The sequence below is a fragment of the Eutrigla gurnardus genome (assembly GCF_963514095.1).
Source record: "Eutrigla gurnardus genome assembly, chromosome: 8".
NCBI classification, from domain to species: domain Eukaryota; kingdom Metazoa; phylum Chordata; class Actinopteri; order Perciformes; family Triglidae; genus Eutrigla; species Eutrigla gurnardus.
In genome coordinates this window covers 8,085,849-8,097,072 of record NC_139922.1, presented here as the reverse complement: position 1 = coordinate 8,097,072, position 11,224 = coordinate 8,085,849, and the positions used below count along the sequence as shown (strand labels likewise).

At 41.5% G+C, this 11,224-nt stretch overlaps 1 protein-coding gene across 3 annotated transcripts in view; it reads right to left on the bottom strand.

Annotated features, from left to right (window-relative positions):
* Positions 1-3,672: 3,672 nt before the first annotated feature.
* Positions 3,673-11,224, bottom strand: part of rgs19 (regulator of G protein signaling 19) — a 41,098-nt gene continuing 33,546 nt past the window's right edge. For all 3 annotated transcript variants that reach the window (XM_084016234.1, XM_084016233.1, XM_084016235.1), the window contains 4 exons: positions 10,826-10,998; positions 9,202-9,288; positions 8,602-8,836; positions 3,673-6,736 (listed from right to left, as the gene is read on the bottom strand). In XM_084016234.1, coding sequence (XP_083872360.1) covers positions 6,548-6,736; positions 8,602-8,836; positions 9,202-9,288; positions 10,826-10,998 — 684 coding nt within the window. In that variant the 3' untranslated portion in view covers positions 3,673-6,547. The remainder of the gene's footprint in view (positions 6,737-8,601; positions 8,837-9,201; positions 9,289-10,825; positions 10,999-11,224) is intronic.

The window sequence follows — 11,224 nt, the reverse complement described above, 5'->3', positions numbered from 1 at the left end:
TGTTTTGAGGAAGGAAATGCATTCAACACTTTGGATACACACCGCAAATATGCACACAATGTGTTTACTGAATGTAATCACAGCTGTCGGTTTACAACTTCAGGGTTAAAAATCCTCCAACCTGCTCTTATTGTAATAGAGACGTGATGAACATTGAAAGAACTAATCACAATCTTTCTGTCTTTCTTACAGTTCTGTTGAGGTGTGTGTGTGTGTGTGTGTGTGGTGTGTGTGTGTGTGTGTGTGTGTGTGTGTGTGTGTGTGTGTGTGTGTGTGTGTGTGTGTGTGTGTGTGTGTGTGTGTGTGTGTGTGTGTGTGTGTGTGTGTGTGTGTGTGTGTGTGTGTGTGTGTGGCCACTGACTAATGTGAATTGAATTGAAAAATGAGTTTAGTTTTTTGTTTTATTTTGTAGAATTTCTTTTTTATATATAAAAGTAAAAGCTGTAATATATTTAGAGAAGAATACAAGTTCATGTTGTCTATTTGTTTTTGTATGGAGCACTTTGAATTAATTTAATGCTTGATGAAGCTTTAACACAGATTGATATCACATTTAGGCCTTGTGGAAACAGCGGATGTGCCTTTCTTTGCCATATTGTGCTGCCACAATATTTTGCCGTTGACATTTCTATTAAATTTGCTCTTGGATTAAGAACATATTGCTGCACTTTCTTCTTTCCTTTCTGGCTTTTTTTCTTGTATTTAAAAGTGAACGAAATATCTCAAATGCTTTTACACCGATTGTGAATTAAATTTAGTTGTTAACATGTTTTGGTCATAATTATTTCACAATCGTAGATAAGGGATCATAATTATTATTTTTGATTTTAAAATAAAAACAAAATCAGCTGATGTCATTATTGCATTTATTAAATTAACATTTGCATCAAAGATTTGGATCCAGATCCAGATTTTCACCTTGGTCACACACAATTTCTAGGTGATGTTTATGATACAGTAACAAGTTCTGAAATGGTCTCGATGTAATACTGCTGCCTCTACATGACCTCCATAAGTAAACGACCCTGTCGGCAGTAAAAGTAAAATGACAGGTTTTCTAAAGGGGCCAGTGCTTGGAAACACTCCCACTTTTGTCCACAGAGGCGACCAAAATCTAAACAAAATGAAGTTCCTCGGAGTAGCTTTATGTCCTACTGCAACAAGTGTACCCTGTGAAAGGATTTTTTCAAAAGCAGGGGAAGTGTTATCCAAAAAAAGAAACTGACTCAGCTCAAAAAGAGCTGAACAAATATTATTTTTGAATACAAATCTTTGATTATTGTATTGCATATAACAATGTGTAATTTATTTATTTTTAATAATGTTTCTTTAATTCAACCTGTATTCTACTTAAATTGAGGAAACCTAAGACCGGCTCATTTCATAGTGGCACATAATTAGGAGTTTTTTTTGGCCAGAGCATGTAGTTCACATAAGTGGCCACTAGATGCCACTGTAGAGTCAGGTTTCATATTCGTTTCAAGGCTTCAACACATACTGAAACATCTCTTCGAACTGTTTCGAAGCTTCCCTTTGCCCATCACTAGTCACAGAGCACACCAGCAGGCTGACCAAGAGTAATCACAGCTGGCCCTGAGTGACAATTACCCATGCTATTTATAAGCAGGTGAGCTTGATTGCTCCCTCGGGATTGGAGCTGCTGCTGGGTGCCGCTCCAATCAGGATCCGTGGAGATCCGAACAGGAAGTGGGAGGGACCGGGCCCACTGAACCAATCGCCGACTGGAGACCACACGTCCTACTTTCCATATCATCAAAACAGTCACAAAATAGGTAAACCTGGGGACAGGCGATGACAGCAGCCTGAACGCCCCTCCCCTTAAGACACAAACCGATAGGTATTGTAACCTAACAGTCATATCACAATACATTTTAGGCTAACACGTTTTCGGAAGCGTTTCATGGCGAATTTCCAAGTTGTAGTGCTGCACTGTCAGGGCCCACCACAAGAGGGTTATGGTCAGTGAAGGTCACAAGGGGATGGACCCAACATAAACTTCAAAATGTTGGAGTGCCAACAACAAAGCAAGGGTTTCTTTTTCAATTGTTGAATATCTGACTTGGTGCTTGTTAAACTTATGTGAGAAGTAGCATACAGGGTGATGGACACCAGCACGATCCAAAAACATACCTAAAATGAATCTCAACCCAACTAACCATATAAATGATGAAGTGACGACAGCCTATAAACGTGGAGCTGAGGTGGGCCTGGGTGACAGCAGAGGAGACGGCCTGGTTCAGCACCCACCTGTCACACAAAGCAGCCATGCCCTCAATTCTGCCTTACCATTAATATGATTTTAACGGGTAAGTTACATAAACATGGATCCCAGTACAGTTGCCATGAATGGGGAAATTAGTAAAAAAAGGTTGTACCTGGCTGTAGAGTTGGGTATTTTTACATGGGGGTCATGGCGATGGGGCGAGCCTCAAGTGGCCATTGGAAAGTGTACACCACTTCCACATTTTTTCACTTGAGGTTGCCGCTTGACAAACCTGTTGACAGGAGTGATGAAGAGCGGTGAGAAAGCAGAGCAGAGAAAGCTCCGGTGGTGTTTGTTGTGGAAACACTACTAAACTCTTTCCATACATGAGCATGGGAGGGAGAGAGAGAGAGAGAGAGAGAGCCCGGAGATGGAGAGACACCAGGTTCTGTCAGGCGTCTTCGTCCTGGATGAAAAACAGACTGAAGTCATGTGGTTTGGACAGAACGCAGAGCACAGAAGTGCTTACTCAAACAGGTAACAACGTTACTAACCATGTCAGGGTGGGAAATCATGAGACACGGCCGTTTGGACTATGAATCACAGAAAAATGTAGGTTTAATATTAAGGAGGTAAGTGTCTGACAACATTATAGAACCAAACAGAAAAATAAAACATTTTGCTTTTCCTTCATTGCCAGAAGGAAGAAGAGCCACCTGCTCAGCTACACAGCTCCGAAAGTGATGAGCAGACATGAATATTATCAGTGTTCAACAACAGAAGACGAGAGTGGAATGTTGGGAAAGAAACATGGATGGACAGATACAGAATTGCTAGTGAATGTGTGTATGTGTGTCTATATCCTGTATGTATGTAGGTGTGTGTGTGAGCGTGTCACAGAGAATTCTCCCAAACACAAACATATCAAGTTACACTGAACTATGGAAAAAGACCAGACACGCACCTTCACACACCTGCACACACACACACACACACACCTGCACACACACACACACACACACACACACACACAACAAATCGACTGTTTCATAGGTTGTGTGTGTTGGTTTCCTTTAGGAACTGAGTGTTGAGAGTATCAACACGGAGAGTCAACTGCAACAGCTCCGTCTCTCTCAGTTCATGTTCACTTTCAGTTCCAACCATCAAGTCAAACGGCATTTTGACATCAGAGAAGTGGAGGTTCAGATTGCTGCCTTTCTATTTGATTGTTTATGCTGTGCTTTTGTGTTATCGGCAGATACATTATTACATTTTTATTTTTGTGACAAAATTGTTATTCCTCTCATGTCATACTGAGCTGGGAAAAGTACACTTTTTTCATAATAATGCTAAATTATTTCTAGCATATCAAAGCATGGAGGCAAGGACTCATTAGTACTGATGAGACTCATTCACACAAAAACTGAAAAAACGAAGACGCTTCTCAATGGATGTTCAAGGGTTTCCGTTTATATATGTACAATTAAAATCACAGTTTTAACAAAATAGAAAATAAATAACATTAACAATACTAAGATAAATGCATTCTGAGTGACCAGTCTGGTTCAGATCCAGGCATCTCCTTTTTCAAAACCTGTTGTTTCTGCCTCTGCAGACTACAAACATTTGTTTTCCTCAAACTACCTTTCCCATGAAGCACCGGGTGTAAGCATCCCATCTCACATAACATATTTTTTCTCATCACATATATATATATATATATATATATATATATATGTATTTTTTTCATTATTATTTGTTGATTTTCATTAATATATCTATATATATATATAAGTATTTTTTTTGCACCTGGGATTTCCTCCCACCCCCCTCCCCCCTTCCTGAATTGACCAACCACAGTTCAGCCCTGAAGACTCCTGCAGCCAATCAGGAGCAGGCGTCCGAGTGGGCGACAGACAGTGGTGAGGTCAAAGGTGAGAGGTCACAGAGGCAGAGGTCAGCAGCAGCAGTGCCCAGGTAGGCCACCCTGGTATGTGTGTGTGTGTGTGTGTGTGTGTGTGTAGAGAGTGTAGAGTGTATTTGTATTACTATACTAATTACAATTTTGACTTCTAGGTTTACATTTTACCTTCCATGGTCCTTTTAGACCATGAATAAAACTGCAGTTGTCAATTTTGCACCTCAAGCCGACTGCTTCACTGCACTTCTCTATGGAATAGCCAAAAGAGATACTTTCACATTTTGTCTATCGCACCAAATATATCCAAATTCAAATATAAAATACCAAAAAACAGCCAATTTTCACATTTGAGATGTTTCGATAAGCAATTCAATGGATAAAAAAAAATGTTTTTTTGTTTTTGTTTCAGCTTCTACTATGATTCCAAATCTCAAAACAAATGATCAAATTAAACATTTAAAAAGACCTCTGGGAAGTATATTTAAAGGGTGTGTTGCCCTCAATATGAATAAACTATGACTAGTTTTCAACAACACACCCTTTGGGGTGTCCGACTGCATGGGTCGGAATGGATTATCGCTTCATTAATGACTGGGTGTTACCAATGACCCAGAGGTCACATGAGGGATAATAATTTGGACGCTAAGGAAGGAAAGATGCCCTGAAGTATTGTAACACAAATGTGTATAAGTGGCATGTGTATGTGTTTCTCCAGTGTTTATTGCACCTGTCTGTGGTGTTGCGTCGGGTGGGGATCAGTACAGTCTCCGAGGAATCTTCCTCTTCTTGCAAAAAAAAGAGAAACCAAATAAACGAAATAAACGAAAAAAAAAAACATAATTAAAATGTTCCATATAGTTTTCTGTTAAAAAATAGACGTCTTGTCTGTTTGTAAATCAGTAGTTGGAAGGAAGTGACATCCATCCATTCGTCCGTTTGTTTAGCACAGGAGTGAAATGATTCATCCAGCATACAAAAGCGGATTAATAGAGAACAAAAGTAATACAACCTTTTTTGTGATTTGGGGGGGGGGGGGGGGGGGCACCCTGTGTTTTCCAGTTCAAAGAGAGAAAAGAGAGAGTGGGAAAGAAGGAATAAGACAGCATCCATCATTTTTTCCTTTTGCCTTTCCATCAGTCTCAAAGAAGAGAACTGCAGGATGAAAAACAAGGCGATGAGGCGGGTGGAGGTCAGGGACAGCCACCATTTCATTGGCTCTTAAAGGTTATTGGACATTTATGAGGGGAGGGGCAAATAGGTCAAAGAAAATCCACCAAGACTCCATGGCAGAGGTGTATATTTCGCCCATTGAAATGCATTAATATCTCAAATAATTACTTCAACATACAGATGGCTTCCTTCTCTGTTTAGGAGTTTTTGACAAACAGGGAAAAGGTTTGGTGATGAGGGAAGAGACGACGTTCAAAGGTAGGCAATTGGTTTAAAGGATCAATAGGAGGACAGAGGTGAAGTGTTTAGGAGTCGAGACAGGAGAGGATGGATCTAAAATCAAACTGAATTTAGCAAATTCATTCATTTTAACTTTTAAATATCAATATGCTTACCAGAGACAGAAATCCTGTCTTGATCAAGCTGTAATCTTCCTCAAGGTCCACTGAGCATTTGCCACATCTTTGGACCACATCCCTCCAGACACTTTTTGTTCAGAACTTTCAAACTGTGCAAACTCCATCCACTGAGAAAGACTGTGAGATGAGGTTGAAAGCTCCACAAAAAACTAGTAAGTGGACCTTCACTTCACTTTCAAAATGTGTGAAGCTTATGTTAAAAACATATTGGCCCACATTTTTTTTAAATTTTTGGAGTCAATCAATTAAATTGAATTTAAATAAATAAAATGTCATGTTCTATGATGGCCTCACTACTGTTTCAGAATATCTTCAGAATATGTTCAGTTTTTAAGTATACAATGGCTAAGCTACTGTTCAAATTCTTTGTTTTCTGATTGAATGAAACATAAATAATATTGTTTTGTATGTTCTGTTGTGAATTATTTTAAGTGAAAAAGAATGGAATAAAAATGGAGAAAAGATCAGAGCAGACAAACAAAAGAAGAGGAAAAAGCAAGACAAAATAAGAATTAATGATGACAACAAGACAGTAGAAGGAATAAAGAAGAGAGGAGTTGACTGGAGCGAAGAGTCGAAAGGAGGTCTTGGCAACAGCACTAAAAGTTGAGGTTATGGAGGAGAAATTAAAAAAAGAACAAATGAGAAGAAAGTCTTGGCACTACTCTGTGAGATTTGGGATTTGGAGAAGTGAACTGAGGAGGCGTCTGATCGTTTTTGGGAAGTTTTGTGCTAAAGAAGCGATGAAATGATCTGGCATTGACCTGTAAGTGCAGGATCAGAAGAGGAGGTGGAGTTGGAGACGGTGAGGGACTAGGACTCGGAGGAGGTACGTGAGCCACCGTGAAGGAGCGTCTTGTAGATGCTGGAGGAGAGGAATCGTGGGTACGAGTCCCTGTGCATCAGCGTGTAGATCTGTAGCTGGGCATCTTCGAACGCGTGAGGCGTCGGGTCCTGCATCTTCCTGTTGATCACCTCTCGAACCCGGGCATCCAGACTCACCTGGAGTTGGGGAGAAAGTGAGTATGAAAAAGTGCTTGTGAATCACTGAAACAGCACAGGAAAAAAGCTGTACGTTGTTTTTTTCTCTTTAGTTTTGTTCATTATCTTGCTTCGAGGTCTGAATACATACAGTTACCAACACACACACACACACTCGAAGTGGCCCCCACAGCCACGGCACCAACAGATATTTATAGAACGACAATCTTTCTCCTATGTTGTTTTCCCACTGTTCTTCTGTATGAATGACACACACACACACACACACACACACACACACACACACACACACACACACACACACACACACACACACACACACACACAGATAGGCATCCAACCAAGGTCAGACATGCAGACAGACAACCAGGCATGCATATTCTCTGCCAGGCTCACACGTCTGGATAGCTCTGTATTTTAATGTGTGTGTCTATAAAAAGCCTCTACTGCCAGAAGCTGATGAGAGCAGCAGTTTATAGCTTCCTGTAAACACACATGCAGAAAACTGTACATACAAATGTACAAATACACACATGTACAGACTGGAGATGGAGCCTGACAAGCAGAGCCTCCAGCACTACTAATACAGCAACCACTGTTAAAATGCACACACACACACACACACACACACACACACACACACACACACACACACATACACACACAGTCAGTTAAAAATAGCAGGCCGACAGTGCTTCCCCCATTCTCACCCAAAATAACACTTCTAACACATTCATCATGTGTGTCTGTACTACAGTGTGTAGTGTAGGTGTAATGACTTGGTCAATCAGCAGGGCTCAGTCATCAGTTATTAAAAAACGAGGCTGGACCGCGTGTGGTCAATGTGCTTAATTGCAGATCACATTACGTGGTTAAGCTACTTTTTAGTAAAATGTTACAAATACAAGACTAAATCTTTTTACTTATACATCTTATTATGAAGCAAATGACACTCGTAATATGGTTTATTAATTAGTCAGTATTTCATACAGTTTATATAAAGTCATAGATATGAGCCCATTCAGTTGAAAGCATTCCCCGTTTTTCTGGTACCCAACACTACCTTTTTTCGGTAACAAAACATGTACTTTCTTTTGAAAAATAAATGTTGATGACGTGGTTGAAGCACACATGATTTACTTTCCTGTTTTGTTATGGCTGCGTTAGCACGGCTGCGTTAGCACGGCTGCATTAGCACCCATCACGCACGCATCTTCTCGACTGACCAATGGTGCAACTCATCACTGACTTACTTACTTAGTCAGCCAGAGGGCCACTGATCGGTCTGGCCCTCTATGGCCGGCGACAGTGACTCATTACCACCTCGCTAGGAAGAGGCTGCAGTGTTCTTATTTAGATTCAAGGCCTTCCTGAGATATATTGTGTTTAAGAAAAGAAAATGGACAGACTACCTGAAAATCGAATTCCTTTGGCCACTCGCCTGATGGTTCAACATCCGGAATGATTAAATTATAAGATATTATTGCGAGTTAAACAATGACATCAGCCTTAAATCTGCATCAGTCCAGGGAATCCTCACCACAAACAGAAGAGAAGAGCATAAAGCCCCTGTTACGTATTCACTAGGATTTAATGGGGAAAAGCAAAGTGATTCGGCAGAGGTAGGCAAAGGCCCGCTGCTGCATTCAGGAGATTTAAAGGACATGCAAGATTTAGAGATGCCAGAGTCCATTGCATTTGTGAGCTACATCAGGAAATCAGATGAAAAAAGGTCAGGAATGTTCTGGATGCTCATAACGTTCAGGTTAAAGGATGTCAGAGTGACTACAATGTCAAAACCAGCAGGATGCTCCTTTAAGCTGATTGGTGGTGGTGTAACCGCAGCAACCCAACAGCACTCCTACCTCTTTTGGTGACAATATGGAAATGTAGTCCTCATAGATGGAGCGTGCTTTCTCCTCAATGGCACTCTTGTTGCTCTCCTGTTTGAGGTCTTCGCAGGCCAACCAGAACAGCATGTTCTCCTCGCTGTACTCCGTCCGCAGGAACTCGCGGAAAACATTCCGACCCGCCGGGTTCCTCATCAGCTTGTCAAAAGACTGAGACCACAGCCGGATCTCTTCTGCTGAGGGTTTGGTGCTAAGGATGGAAGAGTGGAAAGATGGTTCAGTCTTTTCTTTATTTGTTGGTTCAAGGCTGTCCCTGCCCAGGGACACCTGACTTTTGTCATGGTCTCCAGAGGAGGAATCCTAATGACTTCTGATCTACCAAAAACAACAGGGTTAAAGGTAGTAAAGCTCCGACTAATATTACTGTAATCTAACTGACTCGGACACTTTACTGAGACAGGCGGGACAAGGATGGGAGAGAGAAGACTCATACTGTTGTATAAAACTAAAAACTAATCATTGTTCTTTATGGCCTAACGTACAAGACGTCAATCAAATTCTTTTAACAAACTTTAAACCAAAGGAAGGAAGCCTGTGTTCATGCTGCAGACTCACCAAGCTTCACAGTTTGGTATGGTTTCCATCTTGGTGTCCTGCGATATTCTCTTCCTCCTCCTCCGCCTCCGTCTCTCCTCTTCATTCCTGATGGTGAGACAGACATGATAAAACTGCTCTCAGGCAGGACACACACACACACACACACACACACTAAACCACAACTGATAGAAGAGTTATAGCTCTCAGAACTATAAATACATGTACAATCACAGACAATGATGTTATTACCCCATTTAATGACGACACTAACAGTTATGTTAACAGTAGGGTAATGCTGCAGCTATAGGTGCTCTGTGTGTGTTGGTGTGTGTGTGTGTGTGAGTGAGAGAGAGTGAGAGAGAGTGTGAGAGAGAGGGAGAGAGAGAGACAGAGAGAGAGAGAGAGAGAGAGAGAGAGAGAGAGAGAGAGAGAGAGAGAGAGAGAGAGAGAGAGAGAGAGAGAGAGAGAGCTATAAATAACAAATTCCCCTGTGGGAACTATAGAGACCTAATCACTGCACAGCCACTGTCTTGACTAATGTCTGGAGACTCGGTGTGGGTGGTGAGCAGGTCTGTCTGATGTATTCCTGTGTGTTCATATCCACACTGGAATGAAAAAAAAGGAGTTCTATGCAGGCTTTGGCGGAGGCCTTGCTCTAATGTGGATACATTCAAAACTTATTTTACGTTGAAAGACAACCAAAAGTCGTCTGGTAATCAAGATTATGTTTCATTGATAAGAATGCAAAACTAAAACCTGTGCAGCATACCAACACCTTAAGCTCTAGCAGAGCTGCCCTGTACCTATGAAATAAGTCTAAGTATGTTCTCAATGCTTTGGTGGCTGATTGAAAGCTGAACTGTGATGTGTTAACTTGGACTACTTGTGTACTTGTTGCAAGTGACCCACACTATTCAATAGAGATAAGGCAGACAATGCCTCACTAACCCAAAGCTCATTTGTGCAATGGATGCATCTACAGCAGGACAGCTGTAACACTGAACCACAGAACCAGAAACGGACTTCATTTCATTGTTGTTCCTCAATAAATGAATAAACAATATCTCAGCGACACTCGGGAAGCAGACACAGAGTGCTGAAGTTTTACAGACAGAATTGTGTTTGCTAGAATCTTTGCTTTGTTTGCGTAGCCGGCGTGCAATCCGGTTCATGTGTGAGACCCACTGGCCATGCTGCATTACACTCATATGGCGTGAACAGTTAATAGCACTATCCTGACAAACAGCTTTGTCGCGGAGGTTTAACACCCAGCGTCTGGTTCCCCCTCAGGTAAATACTCTTAGCTCTGCTAGCACTGTTGCTGTCGAGAGCTGTGTGGAGTCAATCCCTCAATCATAGATGTGCACCCAGTTTGGCACTAATCAAAAAGAGACTAACTCACTCAATCCGATGATCAGTTCCTTGAGGACTTTGTTTGGGGACTTTTTTGTTTTTAGGGTGGCGACAGCTTCAAATACAACATCCATTGGAGCCTTCATTCAAAAACCTCAATAGAAGCTTTGAATGCAAAACATGACATCCGGTACAGCTCTACATGACCACAGACCTTCCGCAAGTGTGTTTGCTTACATAAGAGGTGTACATGTGTGCCAGGTTTGTGTGTGTGTGTTTTGTCTCCTACCATGAGCAGCTGCAACAGCAGCACCAGCAGAAGCAGCAGGCGTTGGGCCTTTGGGAATTCTGTGTAGTGGTCATACCCTGCCCCCCTCCCGGCCCGCTCAGCGCCGAGGTCTCGCTGCGACCTCTCCCCATGGCCACCTCGCCCCCTCGCTCGGCCGGGATCGGACCTGTGTACTGCAGAGACACAGAGAGAGCGACAGACATTGTCATTTATAGTAGTGGAATAAGTTTTCTGCTTTAATTACTGATGTAAAAGTGCCAATACCACAATCTAAAAAATACTAAATTCAATTCACGTAAAATCAATTAAGTATTATCAACAAAATGTACTTCTTGTATCAAAAGTATATTACTTATAATTAAGTTGTTAGGACTGTCCCGTCACAGCAAGACATTCGAG